Below are 24,253 nucleotides of genomic sequence, written 5' to 3'. Positions count from 1 at the left end.
TCAAAAAATGTAGAAAGCTTGCTACATTTTGCAAGGGCCTTGTAAAAACAAAAGGAGCAGGAATGAGGTCGGAGTACAGTGCTCGACAGTGGTACATTACTTTTTCGTCCACAAACCTCAGATGTAGTTGAAAGTTTGGATGAATCGGGATGTGGAAGTATGCATCCTGAAGGTCGAGAGAGACCATCCAGTCGCCTTCCATTAATGCTGTCAAGACAGCTTGGTAGACTTCATCGTGAAGTTTGTCTTGACAATGAACACATTGAGCGCACTTGCATCTTACGTACTCCTGCAGTGAACGTGGCTGCCAGATCATTGGAGCCATCCCTGATAGTCTTGTTCCTGCAGAGAACGTGGCTGTCAGATTATTGGAGCCATCCCTGATAGCCTTGTTTATGCATGACATAATTGTACAGCAAAACTTCAAACGCTCGAAAAAACTCCTAACAGGAGATGGTCTAGCTCTGAAGCCGACCATAAAATCTTGGAGCGTCTCATGGCCAGGCGCCAGGGAGAGTCTATGAGGTTTGAGAAGTTTATCTGGGCAGAGGCAGGAACTCCCAAGCCGAGAACTTCTCCCGTGTCATACCAGACGCTCGCTCTATAAGCCAGTTTAAAAGGAGGGAAAGCAAAGGCTGTCTCCCCCAAACTCCTCCTGGTGATCAACCAGTCGCCTAGCAAACGTAAAGCTCTCTTAGAAGAGCGAGAGAGCACTAGTTTAGAAAAAAAACAACGGCTTCGAAGTAGCTAGGCCTAGTGTAAACTCTGACGTTTAGGCGAACGAGGAGCAGCAGTTACAAAATGATCCGGACAAAGATCCTTAAAAATCAGCATGATTTATTTAAAGTCCATAGAGGGCTGAGCAGCTTTAGGCTCCTCTCCGTCTGACAGAGTCCCCAAGGGAATATCAGTAGGAGGGGGATCAGCAACTTCCTCATCTGAAGGAACCTCGTCCGGCAATTGCCGAGTCTCAAGCCGTGGTGGCAATGCTTGACAAGCAGAGTCCACACGCAAAGGAGCATTAGTAGCAGTCAAGGACGCTATGTCATGTAACTGCTTAAAGGACTGACCAGCAACAACAACAGGTGCGGGAGGACACTCGACGTCAACTCGAGACTGCCTTGACTGCCTAGACTGAGCAGTCAAAACAACTCTTGACTGCGGTGCTTGATGCTCAACGTCAAAACAAGTCAACTTCGCTGGTTGGCGAACGTCCTGAACGTCAACAAGAGCATGCGGCAGCGGCTGAACGTCCACAAGCGGCTGAAAGTCAACACGGGACTGCATCGAGTGAGGCTCTACAAAACGTGACTGACGTGTCTTTGTAACGTCAACGTCAACAGGACGAGCAAAGGCTCGTTTGGGCGGCTGACGGCCAGGATCTCGATCAGCTAAGCGGCGAGGATCATCGTGAACCTGCTCAGCAGAATAGTCCTCGATAAGAGAGGCAAGCTTATTCTGCATGTCTAGCAGTACAACCCATTTAGGATCAACGGGAATGGGTGCGGTAAGAGACGAGGGTAACGTCTGTGACTGCAAAACCTTGCCTACACTAAGACTCTCGGAGCCTGTGTTACGCTTCTGTTTAGGCGTGGAGCAGTCTTCCGATGACTGCACAGGGTCAGAGCTGTCCCAATGGCTACAACCAGGACGCTGGACCTGTCCTGAAGGGACTGACTTTCGCTTTAAGGGTCTCGAAACCTTGCTCCACGGTTTCTTACGCGATAAGCCTTCGGATGACGAGGAGAAAACCGTCTCGCTCGTCTTATGGTAGGGGCGGTCTTGACGAGACACGCCTGAAACCATAGAGGGAACGTCTGTTCGTTGGTTAAAGTCTCTCGAACCCATAAGTCCTACGACATTACTTCTCCCTGGGGCATGGGAGCTTGCAAGAGGTCTCGGACTAGGCGAACGACAGGCACGAACAGACGAACCCTCTGTCGCAACACTGATAACACTTTGCGCAATTATCACTTTATCACTACAATTTTCTGTTTTTGCACTTACTTCACTGAAATCAAATTTTTCAATAATTTCACATTAGGCATGAATAAAAACTGATTTCTACCTGAAGCACGCAATTCTCCCCTACATCAAAAGGTTATAATTGCGAAATAAGTCTTATAATGTAAGCACATTAATACAAGCAAAAAAACAGTAAACATATATATCGAATAAAACGGAAATATATAAAGTTAAAAGGATCAGTGACTGGGGAGGAGACTAAACACTAGTTCATTAAAAACTACGTTTTCAATCTCTCACCGTACAGTGCCTTGGGACGAGAATAAAAACTAAAAACGTTTTATTCTTTCTCCCCGTACAGAGACTTGGGACGAGAGTAAAAAACTGACTCGAGAACAACGTTACTCGCTTGGGACGAGAATAAAGATCGGAACGTTCTCTCTTCCTCTCTCTCTCTCCGTCTTACCCTTCGTCAATAAACAGGTTATTTGACCAAAGGAAAAAACTGAAAGGACTAAGAAATTGAAAATTAACAAGTTCCTTTAAATTAGTATTTAAAACATTTCAGTTTGAAAGAAGAATGAACAAAACGTCAGAATCGATTTACTCTTTCTGCAAAGTGAAACCGTGATTCTCTCTTTCTCTATCGTAACGATAGAGCGCAAACTGCGTAGCATAAATAAACCAAACGTTAGTTCATCTTTGAAACAGCACGAAGACTATTCAAAGAAAATCTTTCATAAAATATCTACTAAAAAATATTCATTTAATAACTCTTACAGAGCAAATGATTTAAACTTAACGAAAATAAAAGTTGAAAGGGCTCAACGTTGTTTAACTTCGGTTTCCAAGTTAGGACCGCCTACTCTCGGATTAGGGGAGGAATAGGTAAGGCCGCATATAAACAAATCATTAAAATTTATCTTGATGTTTATTATAAATGGAAAGCTAATCGAAGAGGCCTAATAAAGGCGGGTGAGATATAAAATATATAGAGGAAAATCTATAATTAACAACAACAATTTATAACGTGATAAGATAATTGCTAAAAGCCTAAAACACACTTCCGTACACTAAGGGAAGGGTCGGCCATTTTTACTCTATGGAGCAAGGGCAAAACACTTTTACTCTCCTTTCAAAAGCATTTCTTTTGAGGATAGTATTGAATAATCCAACACGGCGAAAGCAATAAAACCAAAACCAAGTACTTCACCAATTCGGTAGAAAACTCGAGGTCATAATAGCGAGTGGAATCGACTTGTCGATGGAACCGACAGAGAAGAACTGGAGCTGTTTACATGTATATGCGGTATCTGGCCGATAGTTGGCGCTGGTGGGCACACCCGCTACCTTCATGGCGATCGCTCGCGAGTTTTTGAATTCTGTCGAGCCGTCGGAGACGTCAGCTATCATATATTCACCGGCTAAGTTTAATATTTAAAATTTGTCTATTTGGGATTTCTAGGTAGCGACACTTTTTATTCCTTACCGTGTTGGGTTTTTTAATCTTATCATCTTAACGCCGCTTGTTCAAGTTCCCTTACGGGGGTTCTCCCGCGCCCATTTAGGTGTCACTTTCTCGTGATCTCTTTGTTTATCGGGCTTTCATTTAGTTACTTATACTATTTGTAAGCCATTTATGTTATGGACATCTAATTTAATGTTTTGGCATGATTGTATTTTGTTAGTCTACTTGACCGAACCGTAAGCGGTTTCGGTGGGTAGCCTTTCCTGCCAGCCTTTATGTTTTTTAGTTCTTTTCGGGGAGACGAACACGTGTGTTTTATTTTCGTTTGGTTGTTCTGAATCGTTATTTTCCCGATTTCGGAAGCCTTGTTTGTGTTTCTTTGCTTGTACCCTTTCTATTTCGGCTTTTCCCGATTTTGAAAGGTTTAGCTTTTATTTTGTTACACCATGTTCTTTTCCCCCTAAGATCCTCTTTTTGCGTGTTAGCATTTATTCTAGCAAGTTTTGAGAAAAAGTAATATGAACAACAGTTTATCAATTATTTAATTTAAAACGGATATGAAAAGGAATATATAGGTATACAGTATAAGTGTATAAATAGTATAGCAATGAAGTCAAATAAATGGTGTTTGAGTTTGGTTTATACAAACCAAATTCACCTGACAATGACTAAAACCTTCCTTATGGCAAGACCTGTTTCTATAAAAATGTGAAAATTGTTTAAAAAAATAGGATTCACGCGAATAAGACAAATAGAATAAGTTTTCACCACCACAGAAATCTGGACTAAGTTTACAAAGTTTAAATTAATCACTTAAGCAAACCTATATAACATTACTGGAATATCAACCCAAAATTCATATCTTTTAGCACAGTGCTATGCATCCATAGGAAGGCTACTTTATGCAGTACCTGTATAATCTTGCAAAAGGAAAATGACAAAAATACATGAAACAAGTCTCTATACGTACCTTGTTTGGCTAAATGAAACAGTGCATTAACAGCTTCCGTTTGGGCAGTCACATCACGTTCATGACGTAATTGATATTGCCACTGGTTATCAGGCTGCTCAACTTCCACGGCACGCATCATCGTCATGTCAGGATCCAGACGAAGCCACAATACAGGTGAATCAGCGCTACAGAAAATCAATTGTTTGAGTACCAAACTGTAACTAAACCACTGAGTTTACCAAAATAGATTATAAAAAAATTCCTCATATCATTTACTAGAAAAATAAGACCTTTACATTTCATACAGTTATACAAAATAACTGGTAAATATATAGCAATTAACATTGTACCAAAGTACTTAACTAACCCTTATATAAAAATCTAACTCTAATGGAAACCAAAATCTCCTCACACCTAATTCTTTCTGATCTCTGTATCAACTATAGACTGGGGCATGCACTTTATTATTCTCCCTATGGAGAAATCTACAGGGGTAGTAACAGAAGTGATCACATATATTCATCATGAAATATTGAATATTAACTAAAGTGTAAAGAAATCCCAAAAGGAAACCCCACTATGTCTGTGATTCTAAGAGTTCTGTATGCCTACTACAAAAGCAAAACAAATGTAAGGCAACTGTGTTGGATTGTCAACTTAATTACTGGGTAAATCATAAATGAGATGCGGTAGAAATGAAAATGAATATAAGGGAATATATGAGAGGATACAGAAATGAGAATTGAAAGAGCTGTGTATAAATTACGATTAAGAGTAATAATGCAAATATATTCCATTCATGAAAATACAGACACAAAAGGATCATGACATCAGATCAGTTATTTTCCAAAAAAACATTACTTAATTTTTATGCACAGTTGGTAAACCCGCATAAAATGACATTTGAAAGTAATTTGTATTTTTTCCTAATGATACAAACCTGTAGCTATTTATTAAGGATTATCTTTTGGCAAAGCTGGAAGACTATCCATTAAGACTTTTAAGAGGTGGCAACTACCCAAATTGCTGGTTTAGTGGGGGTAGGGAGGGGTAGTGGGAGTTGCCAGCTACCCCTCTCACTCACACCAGTGAAACCAAGTCACTTTTTGACTGCAGGCAAGATTTATGGGGGACAGCGATGGCCGGACAATTTGTATGAAAAATAAAAATTACTTTCAAATTTGTCATTTGTTCCGACACTCTACAAACCGTACACTATTTATTAGGGATGACTCACCCATTAGGAAGTCCAACCACTGGCTTGGCCATTGACCCAGGGTTTTCATGTACAGGCTTGGCATGTATGAGAAAAATCCTGGCACCTAGCTATGAACTCTGTGCAATGCACGGGTACCGGCCTGATCAACCTGTGTACGTATGAAAAACTAGCAATGTGACTGTCTAGGTAAGAAAATTCCGAGCTAAATAGGAATGTTGATATCAAACATAGAGGTTTCCCAATACCCACATCGTGGGGAGTATCGGGGATGTACACAAGTATTAAATCTATACATAAAGGAAATGGTTATTACCTGCAAATGGGTGAGGCCAGCAGGCAGAAGACCCATGGTGCTGTTCCCCAAGAGAGTTAAAGATGAAAAAATAAAAAGCTCGTCATTCCAGACTAATCCCAGGTAACCTATGCCCTCAACCATCTGCTATTTGTCCATTAAGAAGCCTGAGGCATTCTAAACCACTTGTTGTGCAGCCGCCACAGGACCAATAGATAACGTCTCCATTCTCCTGTGAGTCACGCTTGCAGTTAGTGGGCGGTGAAGGTCGTCTGATTCTTTCAAACCCGCTTGTAATACCTGCGTCACAGAGTAGTTATGTTTAAACACCAGGGACGTACTTATGTCCCCGAGTTCATGAGCCCTAGGTCAACAAGGAGGAGGGTCGGGATTCACTGAAAGGAAAATGACTCAGCGAATCCAAGCTAAGATGGTGTTCTTTGTGACCCTCCTCTTGACCTTCTCCGTGCTGATGAAGACTGCTGATACTCAGGGGCGAGCTGCTGCAGTGCATTTAAGGTAATACCTTAAACTCCTCACTGGGCAAAGGAACAGTTGATCTGGGTCATCGGTTACAGAACGAAGACTCCCAATCCAAAAGGGCCTGAATCTAGGATCCGCGGTAGTGGTTTGCGGACTGTGGCCAGATGTAGCACGCAGACTGCCTAGTGTCCGAATGCCGACCACACTCCAACGTTCACTACACAAAAAGATCAAACAGCGGAATACCCAGAAACCTGGGCAATAGTAAACAGTCAAGGGAACTGGACACTGGGTACAACCCCTTGATTTGATACTGGACAAGGGGACCCAGCTAGAACTGAAATTGCTTAATATTATTCAGAGGTACGCCATCTCACTTGTTACTAGCATGCACGGAATCCAATTTAAATAGTGGTAGCATGCTTTCAAGGTAGAAGATTTTTTTTTATATATCGTTTTAATCAATTTCAAATTTGTCATTTGTTCCCACACACTACAACCCGTACGCTATTTATTAGGAATGAATCACCCATTAGGAAGTCCAACCACTGGCTTGGCCATTGACCCAGGGTTTTCATGTACAGGTTTGGAATGTATCTGAGATAAACCCAGGCACCTCGCTAAGAACTTTGTGCAATGCACGGGTACTGGTCTGATCAACCTACATGCGTATGAAAAACTAGCAATGTGACTGTCTAGGTAAGAAAATTCCGAGCTAAATAGGAATGGTGATATCAAACATGGACGTTTCCCAATACCCACATCGTGGGGAGTTTCGGGATATACACAAGTATTAAATCTATAACAAAGCAAATGGTTATTACCTGCAAATGGGTGAGGCCACCAAGCAGAAGACCCATAATGCTGTTCCCCAAGAGAGGGAAAGATGAAAAAATAAAAAGCCCGTCATTCTTACAAATTCATCCCAGACTAATGCCAGGTAATCTATGCCCTCAACCATCTGCTACTTGTCCATCAAGAAGCCTGAGGCATTCTAAACCACTTGTTGTGCAACCACCACAGGACCAATAGATAACATCTCCATTCTCCTGTGGGTCATGTCTTGCAGTTAGTGGGTGGTGAAGGTCGTCTGACCTTCCACACCCGCTTGTAATACCTGCGCCACAGAGTAGTTACGTTTAAACACCAGGGACGTACTTATGTCCCTGAGTTCATGAGCCCTAGGTCAACAAGCAGGAGGAGGGTCTGGATTCACTGCATAGGTAATGACCCTGCGAATCCAAGCTGAGCTGTTCTTTGTGACCCTCCTCTTGACCTTCCCCATGCTGATACTCGGGGGCGACCTGCTGCAGTGCGTTTTAGGGAATACCTCAAACTCCTTACTAGGCAAAGGAACATTGTTACAGAACGAAGACTCCCAACCCAAAAGGGCCCGAATCTAGGATCCGCAACTCCCGGATTTTGAGTCTTAGCAATAAACTCAGGGACGAGGTGGCGTGTCCCTTCCCCCTATCCCTTTGAATGGGCGATGTCGTAGGATAGACCAAGAATCTCACTAACTCTCTTGGCCGAAGCCAATGCGAGTAGGAACACCGTCTTTAAAGTGAAGAGGATATCTGTTGCCTGGCGTAAAGGTTCGTAGGGAGCACCCTTCAGGGACTGAAGGACGCAAACCACATTCCAAGGAGGACGTCTAACTTCTGACTGGGGGCAGGTGAGCTTATAACTTTGTATGAGGAAAGACAATTCCAAAAAGGAGGAAAGCTCAACTCCTTTCAGATAAAAGGCAAGGCTTAAGGCTGAGCGGTAGCCTTTCACTGCCAAGACAGGTAGAAGCTTCTCCTGTGTGTCTAACTTCAGTGCCTTGCAAAATTTTTAATCAATTATAATAGATTTTATATTACAGCATAGAGAGAAACAAAATCTTCTGATAGAAAACCAACATGGTTATAGACTAAAGTGATCATATATGACAAATCTTTTGGAATTTTCCCACATGTTTAGCATTTATGACAAAAGCTGGGCACTAGATATCATATACTTAGACTTTCAAAAAGCTTTTGACAAAGTTCCTCATAAAAAATTAAAGGTCAATACTAAAGCAATAGACATCATTGAGGAGCTAGCAGAATGAATTGAAGATTGGCTAACAAACAGAAAACAGAGAGTTGTAATCAATGGAGAAGCTTCAGAGTGGGTAGTTGTTACAAGCGGAGTACCTCAAGGGTCCGTCCTTGGCCCATTAATATCCCTCATTTTCATTAACGAGATAGATTTTGGATTAACTGATATAATAGCCAAATTTGCTGACGATACTAAACTTGGCATAACTGCTGCGAACTCAGAAGACGTAGAAACCTTAAGAGAGGATCTAATGAAGCTAGGAAAATGGTCCAGAAAATTGCTAATGCCTTTCAATTGTGGGAAATGCAAAGTCATGCACATAGGTTATAGTAATTCACAATCATATTACTCCCTGCTGGGTAATGAAATAGAAAATGTGGACCAGGAGGAAGATTTCGGTATTATTATCAGAAAGGATTTGAAGTTCACCAAACAGAGCATAAAAGCTGAAAAGAAAGCACAGAAACTAATCGGTTGCATAAAGAGACAATGCAAATACAGAAACAGAGACACTGTACTACAGCTGTACACATAACTAGTAAGACCCCACCTAGAATATGGAGTCTAATTCTGGGCTCTAAGAATTCCGACGGATATAGATAGACTGGAAGTAGTACATGCTAGGCCCACAAAACTAGTTCCAACACTAAGACAATTTGATATACACGGGGGATGGAATGTATAAACTTATTTGATCTACAAACTTGACGACTAAGGGGACAGTTAATAGAGGGATTCAAAACTCTTAAAGGAATAAGAAATGTAGATTACAGCTATCTATTCATGCTTAGCACAAATCAGTCTAGAGGTAACGTATACAACCTGGAATTGAAAAGATACACCACCACTCAATGAGACAATTTCTTTGCATACAAAATAGCACATACATGGAATAGACTTCAAGCGGATGTAGTGAACAGTAACATGGTAAATCAGTTCAAGAATAAGTTAGACAAGATCATAAGAACTCTCTAATTGTTTAAAATGAATTGCTCTACCGAAGAGCAAATGGAGTCTCCGTGGATGGACTAAAGAGTCATTGAGACATACAAAATCCTAGTTACACCTGAAAGTATACAAGGAACTCTGCTATTACTGGAATAGTGGTATCAAGTGGAGAGATAACCCTTCCACAACATCAACTACAGATTGATTGATTTAAAGTTTTCAGGCATCCTGACATCTGATATCAACTACAGAAGACAGTCTACTTAGCCTGGTAGACTAATGCTAAAGATCTAGGTAGGTATCTAGACATCCTTCTCACAACTTGTTAGGAAAATCCTCTCTGTAAGATGAAATGCTGGATAGTTTCCAGGCGTGAAGTTGAAGAGAAGCTACTGCCTTGTGGAAATGTTTGCGTGTGGTTGTCTTAGTAGATCTTGGCATGGAGGGAGTTCTCTCGGTAGCACCGTTAGGAGCTGCAGAAGATCCGGGAACCACTTTGCATGATACAATAGTGGAGCTATGAGCGTCATGAAAATTGTTGGATGCTCTGGTCTTGTTGAGCACCATTCGCATCAGACAGAATGGGGGAAAGGCGTACACACCAATGTTGTCCCACCATTGTTAGAATGCATCTTGCTAGAGAGCCTGAGGATCCGGGACTAAGTAACAGTAGAACGGGAGCCTGATGTTCAGGGACGTAGTGAACGGATCCACAGTCGGGGAACCCCATAGCCAGAACTTTGTTGGCTATCAGATGATTCAAAGACCATCCGGAGCCCACTATCTGAGTTACTCTGCTCAGATTGCCTGCGAACACATTCCCCTTGTCTGGAATGAAACGAATTGATAGGGACACCGAATTTTCTGATGTCTATCTTAACATCTCTACTGCTAGATGGCATAGGAGCTGTGAAAAGGTACCAACTTGTTTGTTTACGTAAGCCACTACTGTGGTGTTGTCGCTCATCAACACCACAGAGTGACCTGCCAGGAGGGATAGAAATACTGCCCTCATCTCTAAGAGATTTATGTGCTGGTACCTTTCGGATTCAAACCACAGCCCTGAGGCCTTGTGGTGCAGCATGTGGGGCCCCCACCCTTCTCTTGATGCATCTGTGTAGAGCATTAATTCTGTGGGGGGAGGGGGACGAGAAGGTCTGTCCCTCTGCAGAGGTTCTTGTCTGTCTCCCACCACTGAAGATATGTCAGTTGCTCCTGTTCCATGGGAACACACATATCAAGGAAACCGATTTGTTGACTCCACCTGGATTTCAGCCACCACTGAAGAGATCAAATTCTGAGGTTGCAGATGGGCACTAGACAAACCAGGGATGCTAGTTGACCTAGAAAACACAAACACTTCTGGGCTGGAAGTTCTTCTCATCTGAAGAACGAGCTTGCTACCTCCCACAGCCTGTGTACTCTGTCGTCTGAGGGGAAAATCTTTTGTAAGTTGGTGTCTATAATCATAAGTAGGTATACCAGTCTTTGAGAGGGGAACAAGGATGACTTTGAGGGTTATCAGGATCCCCAGATCCTGACAAATCTCGAGCAGTCTGTCTCCGTGTTGAAGGTGGTGGTTCACAACCGAGTATGCTAGAATCAGCCAGTCATCGAAGTATCTTAGGAGATGAATGCCGATCCTGTGAGCCCAAGATGACACTAGGGTGAATGATCCCGTAAAGACCTGGGGTGCTGTGGAAAGACCGAAATATAGCACCTTGAACTGCTATTGCTTGTTCTTATGAAAGATCCGAAGATACTTCCTTGAAGACAGATGGATTGAGATCTAGAAGAATGTGTCCTTGAGATCCAGAGTGCATGTAAAGTCCTGTGGTCTTACCATTGTATGACCATGTCTGCTGTCTCCTTCCTGAAGGAAGTCTGAAGAACAAACTTGTTCAAAGCCGATAGATTGATGACTGGTCTCCAGCCTCCAGATGCCTTTATCTCAAGAAAGAGTAGACTGAAGAAACCTGGGGAGCCATTGAGGACCTCTTGGAGACCACCCTTCTCCATCATGGTCTGGACTTCAGCCCGGAGGGCCAGCTGATTTGCGGATCCCTTTGTGTAGGAGCTTGATGGAACTGGATCCTGAATTAGTGGAGGGAGAGATTGAATGAACGGGATGCGATACCTTTAGCAAATCACGGAGACTGTCCAAGGATCGGCCCCGTGCTGCAGCAATCTCTGCCAACGGCGATGTAGGTATCCCCCCACTGGTGGGCAGGTGAGAGGATTTCCCTCCCTAGTGGGAATGGCCTCTGCCACTTACCTTACCACCCTTTCCTCCTCTGGATGGTTTGCAGCCCTTTAGATCTTTGGCAGGAAAGGGCTGCTTCGACACCTTAGAGGACCCTGCTGGCCTGCTGGTTGAGGGTTAGGCGGATTGCGGCTGTTTTCTGATAGGTGTAGGTATCTTACCATAGGACCTGAATGTTAAGGCGCTGTGGAGAAGGGAGTCATTGGTGGATTTCTTCCAATGCTCATTCACCCTCTTGATCTCCTCCAGCTTAAACAGCGCTCAGTCGTCAAGGGTGAAGTTTCTGAGCCTTTGATCTCAGACTTAGGAACATGCCTGTGGAACCTCTCAATCACAGCACCCAGCCTCTTAAGAATTGTGTTTGCCCATATGTTGACAACCTGCTGAGAGGGGACACGGAAAAGGTTTCCATAGACCTACTTGTAGATTCCTTGGACCAATCCTCGGTTCTAACAAGATGGCCCAGTGATCCCAACCATAAAGCAAGCCATGAAGTAGCCTGCATGGCATACTTTGCCAACTTCTCCATGCTAAGGATCTAAGACACAGAAAACAAAATTGAGAGCCCAGAAAGCTTCTCGATTGGGATACCCCTTAAGAGAGCCTCTACAGATGGATCTTCAGGTAAAGCCGGAAGGGGCTCGTCCGTGACCTCATAGTATCTCCTCTGCTGGATAAAGAGAAGGGAGAGGAGTTTGGAGGACGAGCCTGCTTGAAGAGAGCTAGAGGAATCAGTGATATTAGAAAATGCCTTCTTCCTGGCTTCTGTCAGTCCCTTAGATCAGGGTAGGGCTGCACTTGCCTTAGGTGGTCGTTGGGTACCATATACATGGTCCAAGACCATGTCCTACCTTTCTTGAGGAGCTGTCTCAGGGTTATCCAACCCACTCATGGCCCTCATGCAGGCTAGGACTTGCCAGAGGGCGTATTCTGACTGTCTTTGCTCAGCTTCAGAGTAGAACTTAGAATTAGCAGCCCTAGGGAGGTAGTCACCTTCTGAGTCCATGTCATCATCCACCTCTAAGCTACAATATCACCCACAGGAGCCAGGGGTGGGTTGAGGTCATCACCTGCAGTAATGTGGCTTGGAGACACTCCTGCTACTGGTGAAGATCTCATATCTCTCTTACAAGAGAGCTACGCATGCCTTGGAGTTCTTGGGAACCGTCTTGGCGTCCTTAGACTCTCTGCGAGACAGCAGGTATTCCTCCAGCAGAGAAGGTCTGGAAGGTCCCTGGCGTTCCGAGATCTGAACCTCTCTTTCAGAAGGTTCCTCGTCCTCTGGTGGTGGTCTGGAGACAGGTCGGAGTTCCTGTGGCACAACCTGTATAGCAGAGGGTCTGAAGTAGGGCAAAAGCGAGATCTCCCGAGGAGATCCTAAGCCTCTGCTCGAACAAGGATGTTGTAGACCAGCACAAAAAGGGGTCGGCTTCGGCCTCTTCTTCTGCTTCATGGTAAGGACCGGTGTAAACTCTAGGTGAGAGAAGTCCTGCTGAATCCTGGCACCTCCCCTCGCAGCTCCACATAGTCTTCCAATGGGCGAGATAACCATGGGGGGCTACGGGGTCTTGCTAGCAACGGGTCTCCTCCTAGGGTCCATTGAAAAAGCAGAAGAGAAGGACAACGACTTCTCTAAAGGAATCCTTGAGGTAGAAGCTACTTCCGACCTCTGCTAAGGAGATTGTGTTGGAGGCACGTACCTCTGACCTTGGAGTTGTGTCAACCACTGCCTGCCTGATGGCTTCGACCAAGGTGTCAAACTATAAAGGTGGCTTCCCCACAGTTGACGAGTTCAGGGTGTCCTTGGGGAGGCCAGGTGGTAGAGATCGCCTCCTTGGGGAACGCTGCCTCAGTACCTGGAACTGAGGGGAAGGTTGCTTACCTTGATCAATCAGCACAGGCATCTGCATGTCTTCCTGGAGTGATCTGGGGAGATGGGAACACCAGAGAACTTATTGGTGGTTCAATGAACCCTTTGGGAAAGGGAATAGGCCATATGCCTCTTTCTGGCAAAGCCTGACATGGTGTAGGCTGCTTCAATACTGCTACAACCTCTCTGCTGGGTTGTTGGGGTGCCGGACCTTGATTACTGGCAGAAGCGCGTGGTGCTCGCCGGAGCGTGTGAAGCGCACACAAAAGAATGAAAATCGTGCGTAGGGACTTTAATTCCACGAGCGAGAAATGGAGAGCTCGGTGGAGAACGCAGGGTAGGTCTCAGATACCTTCGACAGGGTGGAGAATGATGATGGCAAGCGGCGAGATGAAGAGTGGCGCTGGGGAACACTGGGCAGGTGAGTGTCGTCTGGCAGGAGATTGTCTAGGCAAAGGGCGAGATGGCGAACGACACGTTATAGGAATCCGCGCTGGTGAAGGGCGAGCTGATGAGAAGCATGCTGGAGAACAGCGATCACGAACAGGAGAAACGCGGGCAGAAGTAGAGCGTCCAGTAGGTGAGAGCCGATTGCGAGCAAGCAAGTGGACAACGATCACAAGATGTTCACGATGTTGAGTGACAAGGACGAGAAGGCCAGTGACGATCACGAGAGAAGCGGCAATCACGAGCAAGAGAATTGCAAAAAGATAGTCAGTCTTGGGAATTAGAGAGCTGCCTGAGAGAGGGCGAGGACAAAGGTCTGAGAGAGGGCGAGGACAAAGGTCTGAGCGTGCGTAGAGGTTTACAGTCCCTGAAGGATGAAGAGATCCGAGAATGGCGTGAGGTCTTCTCATCAGCAGAAGTTCGTTGTTGGGGAAGCGAGTGGGCGCGCTGGTCTTGTTGGCACGCAAGACTAGCAGGAGCAGGAGAAGGCGAGAGGTGGGCCTCGCAGACAGCCAGAGCATCAATAACAGCACCTGCAGGAGACAGGCCTTGGACAAGTCTGCATGAGGCCACAGAAGAAGGAACACACACACCTGAAAAGAAAAAGAATCTGAGAGCAGAGAATGAACACATCCGTTCTCCAAGCCAAAAGAAAAAAGTGACTTGGTTTCACTGGTGTGTGAGTGAGAGGGGTAGCTGGCAACCCCCACTACTTTTCACTACCTAGTGGTTTGGGTAGTTGCCACCTTGCTTAAAAGTCTTAATGGCTAGTCTTCCAGCTTCACCTAAAAATAACCCCTAAAAAGTAACATAAGGTCTGTAGAGTGTCGGAACAAAGTTATGTTACTTAGCTCCCAAAACACAAATGTGAGATACTAATGGTTCTCTTATATAAACAATTACGCAAAATGGAGTTTTTATGATAAAACAAAGTTTTATAAATACTTACCTGGCAGTTATATATACCTATATATATAGCTTAGTCTCTGACTTTCGGTAGAATTTATTCAAAAATCGCGGCAACCGCCTTGTGGTGGTTGTGCGGTTAGGTGGTTAACAACCCTTACAGGGTGGTACTTGGAATCATTCCCGTTTTCTGTTCCTCAGATCATCTTTGCCTGACCTGTCTCCTGAGGGAAGGTGGGTGGGCTTAAAAATATATATATACCTGCCAGGTAAGTATTCATAAAACTTTGTTTTATCATAAAAACTCCATTTTTATGAATAGTACTTGCCTGGCAGTTATATATATATAGCTGATTCACACATTTGGAGGAGGGAAACAGACAGTAAACATCGTTGGGGAAACAACAAAAGAGTGTAGGAGAAAAAACACCTTGATTCCTTACCTGCTAAGGTAGCCGACTTCAAAGGTTACTGCCACTAGAGTCGCTTTCCCTTAGGAGTGTTCAGCCAGGAGTAGACCTACTATGCTGCACACAACTCAATCGAGTTTGTCAAAGGGGTAAGACCAACAACTTGACTAGACTTCAGAAACTACCTTTGCCCCATATAATAAAAAACCTGCAACCTTACTAAAACTAACCACCTAACCTTGCAGAATAGATATAAACTATCTATCTAGACTGAGGGAACCGTACCACCAGACAAAGTCCTCAGACAACCATAAAAACACAAACCCTCATACATGCATACAAACTAACGTTGAGTGGGGGTAGTAACTCCTTTGCCTAATACAGAAGCCGCAGCTACGTATGGGCCCAAGGTATAACACTTGTCATAGTCTACTCTCACCTCTCTGAGGTAATGAGAAGCGAAGACAGAGTTGTTCCTCCAGAACGTTGCGTCCATGATTTGCCTAACTGACATATTTTTCTGATATACCAGTGAGGTAGTAATGGCTCTCACTTTGTGAGCCCGTACTTTCAACAGGGCGAAGTGTTCCTCCTCACATAAGAGGTGGGCTTCCCTAATAGTTTCCCTCAGAATAAGGACAAAGCATTCTTTGACAGGGGTTTTTGTGGATTCTTCACTGAACACCATAACGAGCTGGATGCACCTCTCACGTTCTTAGTGTGAGCCAAATAAGCTTTAAGGGCCCTAACTGGGCAGAGGAGTCTTTCCTGCTCTTGACCCACTAGGTTTGTGAGGTTAGGGACCTCAAACGTCCTAGGCCAGGGTTTCGAAGGGTTCTCGTTCTTGGCGAGAAAGTCGAACCTTAAGGCACCAACCGCTCCATTCTGATTGAAGCCTACCCGCTTCTCAATTGCCTGGACCTCACTGACCCTTTTGGCAGTCGCTAGAGTCATAAGGAAGAGGGTTTTCTTCGTTACATCTCGAAGAGAGGCTTGTGAGATAGGTTCAAATTTCTTGGAGCACAGAAACTTAAACACCACATCCAGGTTCCAAGATGGGGGTCTTAATTGTACCTGTTTTGTCGTCTCAAAAGACCTAATGAGGTCCTGCAAATCTTTATTTTGGGACAACTCTAGGCCTCTATGCCTAAAGACGGTCGAGAGCATACTCCTGTATCCTTTGATGGTAGATACAGCCAGCTTAGCATCCGCCTGAGGTACAATAAAAAGTCTGCAATCTGGCTCAGAGGTAGTGGTCGAGGAAATCTTGTGCCGCCTGCACCAAGCTCTAAAGGTCTCCCACTTAGATTGGTAGACTCTTTGTGAAGAGATCCTCCTTGCTCTGGCGATAGCTTTGGCCGCTTATGCCGAAAAGCCTCGAGATCTGACAAGCTTCTCGACAGTCTGAAGGCAGTCAGTTTGAGAGCGAGGGGGTTTTGATGATAACTCTCGAAGTGGGGCTGTCTGAGAAGATCTGGACTTGCCGGGAGTCTTCTTGGGAAGTCCATCAGCATGCCCACCACTTCCGTGAACCATTCCCTTCACGGAGCCACTAGGATTATTCGTCCCGAATCGAGGAGAGCGAATTTCCTGACGACCAGATTGATTATCTTGAACGGGGGAAACGCATGCATGTCCATCCCCGTCCAATCCATCAAGAAGGCGTCCACTGCTACCGCTTCCTCGTCCGGGACTAGGGAGCAGTAGTTGGGGATCCTCTTGTCAAGTTGGAGGCGAAAAGGTCTATTACAGGTCTGCCCCACAACTTCCAGAGGCTCTGACAGACTTGCGGGTTGAGAGTCCATCCTGTGGGAAGAACTTGTCCCTTCCTGCTGAGCATGTCTGCCCTGATGTTTCTTTGCCCTTGAACAAACCTCGTCAACAGCTGAGTCCTGTTCTCGCTCGGCCAAAGAAGAAGCTCTCTTGCTGTTCTGAACAGAGAGAGGGAGTGAGTTCCCCTTGTTTCCTGATGTACGCGAGAGCTGTGGTGTTGTCTGAGTTGATCTCCACAGTCTTCCCTGACACCGAGGTTTCGAAGGCCTTTAGCCCCAATAAAATGGCCATCAACTCCTTCCTGTTGATATGCCAACTGACCTGACTTCCTTCCCAAATGCCTGAGACCTCCTTGTTCCCTAGTGTTGCTCCCCAGCCTGACTCCGACGCGTCTGAGAATGACACTCACTAGGTCAGGGTTCTTCTTGTACAGGGAGATCCCTTCTCCTAACAGAGCTGGGTCCAGCCACCACATCAAAAGATCCTTGATCTCTGTCGGAATGGGAAAGGAAAAGGAGTCCTCCTGGGTCTTCCTATTCCATACCTTTGCGAGGAAGTGTTGCAGAGGTCTTAGGTGCAGTCTCCCCAACGAGACAAACTGCTCTAGGGAGGATAGAGTTCCCAGCAAACTCATTCACTCCTTCGCTGAGCATTCCTGCTTCTTTAAAAATTCTCTGACTTTCTCTAGGCACCTGGTCTACCTTTCCTGGGAGGGAGAAGCCCAAAAAAGAACCGAATTCAGAACTATCCCCAAATAGAGAATAGTCTGATTCGGCTCGGTCTGAGACTTCTCCCTGTTGATGATGAGTCCCAGGTCCCGAGTCATTGTATACGTCTTCTGTAGGTCCTCCAGACATTTTTCTTTCGACTGTGATCGGATCAACCAGTTGTCCAGATAAAAGGATACCCTTATCCCCTCCTGATGTAACCAGCCTGCCACGTTCGCCATAAGCCTGGTGAAAACTTGAGGAGCCATGCTGAGACCGAAGCAAAGTGCCCTGAATTGAAAGCACTTGCCCTGAATCACAAATCTCAGATATTTCCTTGAAGTTGGATGAATGGGGACATGAAAATAGACGTCCTGCAGGTCGAGAGATACCATCCAGTCGCCTGGACGAACTGCTGCCAGCACGGACTGAGTCGTCTCCATGGAGAACTTTGTTTTCTCCACGAAGGTGTTCAGAGAGCTGACATCTAGGACTGGTCTCCCTCCACCCGAGTTCTTGGGAACCAGAAACAGGTGATTGTAAAAGCCTGGGGAGGCAAGGTCCAGAACTGGCTCTATTGCTCCCTTGACCAACATCTGGTCGACTAGCTCCAGAAGAGCCTCTTGTTTCCCCGTGTCGGCGTACTGCGCCACTAAGGCTAAGGGAGTATCCGAGAGAGGAGGCTTCTTTAAAAAGGGGATCTTGTAATCTTCCTTGATGACCGAGAGGGACCAGGTGTCCACCCCTCTCCTTTTCCAAGACTGCCAAAAACGTGACAGTCTTGCCCCTACTGTTGTCTGGAGGACTTCCATCTCATTTCTTGGATCGGGGCCTAAACGAACCTCTGCTGGTCCTTGGCCCTGACTCTTGTCTTCTCCCCCTGAAATCCGCTCTCGAGGAAGCCCTACTCTGAAAGGGCTGCTGGAACTTCCTCTCTTCCTTCTTCAGAGGAGCAGGAGCGACAGGCAAAGGCTTTCTAGCAGACCGAGATAAAAGGTACTGAGTAGCCTTTTGTGCCAGAGAAAGGGAGATATCTCTGACCAGAGCTTCGGGAAAGAGATGGTGTGACAGAGGGGCGTAAAGCAGCTCCGACTTCTGGGCAACAGTCACCGACCTAGAGGTGAAAGAGCACAACAGGGCCCTCATCTTCAAGACCCTGCTGAGAAAAGGGAAGCCAACTCATTAGCCCCATCCCTTAGAGCTTTGTCCATGCAGAACATGATACTCGTCAGATCCTTTGTGCCTTCCAGAAGTTCTGTCTTCCTGGCCAGAGTCCCGAGAGACCAGTCTAAGAATCTAAAGACCTCGAAAACCCTGAAAATTCCCTTGACGAGGTGATCAAGTTCCGACATGGACCACATCACCTTGGCAGAGTTCAGAGCATGTCTTCTTGCCGAGTCCACAAGACCAGAGAAGTCACCTTGGGAGGAGGCAGGCACTCCTACACCCAATGGTTCCCCCGTCTCATACCACATACCAGCTTTGGAAGCGAGCCGAGATGGTGGGAAAGAAAAGGTGGTCTTAACCGCTTGCCTCCGCTCCTTCATCCAATCACCCACCTTAGCGAGTGCTTTCCTGGCAGAAATTGAAAGCTTCATTTTGATGAAGGCTGAATGCTTCGTAGCCTTCTTCCTGGTGAACTCCAACTGAGGAGAACGAGGAGCCGAAGGTTAGAATTCCTCCCCATATAGTTCCAAAAGGGAGCGAGACAGAACCTTATAGTCGCTAGCAGAGTCGGTAAGTTTCTCTTCCACTTCCGATACATCATCGAGGTCCTGATCAGGGTCTACATCTTGAAGAAAGGGGCTGCAAGCAGCCTGGCACCGAGAGCTGCTTGCGTCCTGGCGCCGAGCGTAGGTGTCGTCCTGGTGCCGAGCGCTGCTATCGTCCAGGTGGCGAGAAGAGGTATCGTCCTGTTGACGAGAAGCGGTATCGTCATGATAAGGCAGGCTGCATTCGTCGTAATAAGGCAGACTGCATTCGTCCTGCTGCCTAAACGCTTCGAGCGAGAGGCGGAATCGTCCTGGAGCTTCGAGCGAGAGGCGGAATCGTCCTGGAGCTTCGAGCGAGAGGCGGAATCGTCCTGCAGCTTCGAGCGAGAGGCGGAATCGTCCTGGAGCTTCGAGCGAGAGGCGGAATCGTCCTGCAGCTTCGAGCGAGAGGCGGAATCGTCCTGGAGCTTCGAGCGAGAGGCGGAATCGTCCTGCAGCTTCGAGCGAGAGGCGGAATCGTCCTGGAGCTTCGAGCGAGAGGCGGAATCGTCCTGCAGCTTCGAGCGAGAGGCGGAATCGTCCTGGAGCTTTGAGCGAGAGGCGGAATCGTCCTGGGGCCGAGGGCGAGAGGCAGTATCGTCCTGGCTCCGAGAGCAAGAGGAAGTAACGTCCTGGCGCCGAGCCGATAAAGAGGGAGTGCGGTGTCGTACGGCCGACGAAGTGCGTAGAGGTTCCCTTGGAGAGGCACTTCGTTCCCTCCTAGAAGACGATCTCTTAACCAGTAAAGAGACATCCATACGTCTGTCGGACTGGGAAGGAGGGTGGCTGAAAGCTGTTCCTGCATAACAGCCATGAAAGCTTTAGTAACTTCTGCTGGTTCTCGCGGTTCCGAAGGAGGCGGCTGTTTGGGAGCGCTGGTAGCAGAAGCAGGAATTTTAGCAGGCTTAACTGGGTTAAGGACTCTCGGTTTCGTCCTCTTAGCAGGAACAACATCGAAGTCGTCCTCAGAAGATTCAGGTTCTCGGCTACTCGAACCGGGAGAGGGAGAGCGAGACTGCACATCCCGGTCCCACCTTCTCTTCGTCGGTCTTGACGATTCGTATTGCCACTTGCGTCTGGGAGAAGGATCAGGTGAAGACACTAACGTATCCGACAAGCCTTTTCTACAGCGGTCAAGAGCAGCCTGGGAGGTCGCAACATTACTATCTGACCAAGGATAAGCACCTCTCACCCCCTTTCGGCTGTCGACGTACCTTCTCCCTTGGTCCTGGAAGCTTGGTAAAGGTCTTGACCTAGGGGTATGACAGGTTCGATCAGCCGCCACCTCCACTGCACTTTCACAAGCACTAATACCACTTTCACCCTTACCTTTAAAGGCCGCAAGTTGTGCTTTAATGGCCTCCAACTCAGCAGCCATCCTGGCATACCGAGGGTCATCCGCAGGCGCAGATCCTGTAGAAGGAGCAGGAGTTACTACCTTAGGGGAAGGAATAACTTCCAAAGAGGAAACAATTAAAGGGTCAATAGAAAAATCTAAACTAACTTCACTAGCAGACTTTGACTTTGATTTAGCTCTCCTAACTCTATCGAGTTCTAGTTTGCGCACATAGCGCTTCATAGCTAACCAATCATCTTCATTTAAACCCTCGCATTCCTTGCACCTATTATCTAGTGCACATTCAAACCCCCTGCAACCCATACAAACTGTGTGAGGGTCAACCGACACTTTCGGTAACCTCACCTTGCATACATCACTCGCACATACACGAATATGAAGTTTTTCACTCATGATAAACAAAGCAAATAGTACAATAATAATAAAAAAACACGACTGCCAAATCCCCAAATCAGTGTACTTCACCAAACGAAGTCCAAAACAGCGATGTAGGGAAAGCGATTCGAAAAAACTCTTAATGGCGGACCAACGATGTTGTCGATCCGGCCGGCAGAGATGATCTGAGGAACAGGAAATGGGAATGATTCCAAGTACCACCCTGTAAGGGTTGTTAACCACCTAACCGCACAACCACCACAAGGCGGTTGCCGCGATTTTTTAATAAATTCTACCGAAAGTTAGAGACTAAGCTATATATATATATAACTGCCAGGTAAGTACTATTCATAAAAACTTAATGCGATACAAACTTACTCTAGATGACTTAAATCCATATCAACTTCCTCTCCTGTGCACAATGGAATTTTCTTTTTCTTGTTTCTACGAGACTTTGAATGGCATACAATTTCCTTTTTTGAGAGCTGAAAAAATAAATTGTACATTACTACATGCAGGCCAATAACTTTTATTTCTTGCATAATCTTATGGAAGACAGAAATATTACAAGTTTTATCACCACAAAAACTAATTTCTATATCATAAAACAAATTTTTTCATATAAGTCGATATTGATTTCACAATCATGGGCTGCAATCCTTTGACTCATAGAATTTTGTAAGCAAATAAAACTCTGTTCCAAAAAACTGACACTACTTGGACTCTGACATTTCTTTAATAACTATTGTATCTTATAAGCTGTGTAGATAGTATGTAACTGAAAAATGGGCAGAGATGGGAGGTGAGCACTAAGAATATGACTACCTGGGCTTGTATTAAAAATATGTTAGTTATTTTTTAATAAAAACCAGAAAAATCACTGGGAAAGTGAAGTAACATTACTAGAGGATACACATTGAGATGAGAACACAAAAAAATGATAATGAACTTGGAGTAAGCTAGTTTCCTCTCAAGAAGCATAAAATATTAGGCATTAAAAGGCTTAACTTGCAAGTCTGGATATCTATGTTGCCATTTATTACCAGTATCCTTAGTCAATAATGAGCGAGAGTAACAATATAAATACCTATCACTATTTCGCAAGAATATGTGAATTGGCAGCTGCCTACAGAAAGCAAGCAATATGCAAATGTGAAGATTTAAAAATTAAACCAAACTAAACTTAAAACATTAAAACTAAAATGGAAACTGTTCGGATAAAGTGAACAGATGTCGCTAAAGTGCATACCAAATTTATAACAATCTTCCTTACATGACAATGCTCTATATGACTTAAGAAGGTAATGTATACTGGTTGAAAAAATTTAATGTGCTAACTATCTTGACTATTTCTGTGAGCTATATATTAAGAAGAAATTACCTACACCATAAAACAAAATATAATGGTAATACTGGTCATGAATAAGAACTATTTTCATATAAACGAAAAATTCTTTAGGGTTGTAGTAGCCTACTGGAAACGTCCCTGCCTAGCAAACTGCCGAACTAGGGTTTGAGTCCCTGTCAAGCTTGATAGTTCCTTGTAGTATCAGCAACTTCACCATACTTGTGAGCTAAGGATGGAGGATTTGAGGGAGCCTATCGGATTACATGATGAGTCATCAGCAACCATTACTTAGCCCTCCCTAGTCATAGCTTGGATGTATTGAAGATGAGGATAAATAAAGGTAAGAAAAATTAAAAGAATATGAAAAGATAAATCCCCGGTCATAGGTCTTTGACAAGTCCTTTCAAGGAAGTGTGTATACAGTAATTGCTTTCAAAGGAGATTTGGTATCTGCAAAAACTACTCATATGTTGGGAACCGACATTCTTTTCCGTTTAGAGAGGTTTTGTGGTAAAAAATTGTGTAATAATAAGTTATGGGTTTCAAATCATAGGTTTAGATCAAATAGCTTCACATATCTACAGTATATGATTATAGATATTTCAGCTATTAGGTGACTAATGCTTGCCATGCTAAGATGTAACATGGCATAGATTTAGCTAATCTAACTATATCCATACTCTCTGCACATTTACAAAAATAATCAGTTTATATCCATACTCTCTGCACATTTACAAAAACAATCGGTTCATATTCATAACTCTGTGCACTTGGTGTGTCAACAATTAGTATGGGAAATTATATAATAAAAAAAACTAGCCTCAAGTTCTCAATTTACATACCAGTAATTCATATTAATATCATATAATCTCATTAGCAAATTACTTTGAGTAATACCAATCTCTTATTCTGTAGCTTTCAAACATAACAGCAATAGGACAAAACTGTCCTTATTGGAGATGTTAAATGCCTGAAAGATTAAGGCACTATATCAAAACAATTAACATAATAGTGGAACAGAAATTCTTACTTGATGTTCAATCTGAAGTGTATGCTTGAAGGTACCATCTAATTCCTGGATCCATACAACCAACGGTCCTACGTATCGGCGAATTCCTAGTTCCCCAATGTATCCTTGCTCAATAGTCATCTCAACAATGTTTCTAGTAAAACAAATAATTTATATCCATTATGCATCATGTATAGATATGATCTGATGAGATGAAGCATATAAAAAAGCAAAAAAGGACTAAGTATTTAAATGTGATACCTCTGGATACGAAACTTTCTGCTTACGAAGAATTCAGGATACGAAAAGCGATACAAAGATTTTTATGCCCCAGTATACGAAAAAATTTTCAGGATACGAAAAGCTTACGAGATCCAAACTCGTCGCCGAGAGTACAGTACCTTTTTTTTCAGGGTATCAACCCTTAATTTAGGTGTACAGGTAACAATACACCTTCACTGATCCAAATGCTTTACATACAGTACCATAACTTTTATACAGTAGTAAAGAAAATGGACCATTTTCTTAGGGCTTGGAGGGGATAACTAGGCTATAACTACATTATTGAATAATCTCATGGTGGTTTCTGGAATGGATTAGGCTGTTTTTAACGGTTGGGTTAATT

General features: G+C 44.6%; 1 protein-coding gene across 2 annotated transcripts in view; it reads right to left on the bottom strand.

Annotated features, from left to right (window-relative positions):
• Window positions 1-24,253, bottom strand: part of Taf2 (TATA-box binding protein associated factor 2) — a 365,232-nt gene that overhangs the window by 146,335 nt on the left and 194,644 nt on the right. For both annotated transcript variants that reach the window (XM_068346184.1, XM_068346183.1), the window contains exons 13-15: window positions 23,650-23,782; window positions 21,650-21,756; window positions 4,404-4,570 (exon numbers count right to left, since the gene is read on the bottom strand). In XM_068346184.1, the coding sequence (XP_068202285.1) occupies window positions 4,404-4,570; window positions 21,650-21,756; window positions 23,650-23,782 (407 nt within the window). The remainder of the gene's footprint in view (window positions 1-4,403; window positions 4,571-21,649; window positions 21,757-23,649; window positions 23,783-24,253) is intronic.

This window comes from Palaemon carinicauda, chromosome 22 (genome assembly GCF_036898095.1).
Source record: "Palaemon carinicauda isolate YSFRI2023 chromosome 22, ASM3689809v2, whole genome shotgun sequence".
In the NCBI taxonomy this organism is placed as follows: domain Eukaryota; kingdom Metazoa; phylum Arthropoda; class Malacostraca; order Decapoda; family Palaemonidae; genus Palaemon; species Palaemon carinicauda.
The sequence above is the reverse complement of the archived record's forward strand: the minus strand, read 5'-3'. Positions and strand labels throughout refer to the sequence as shown.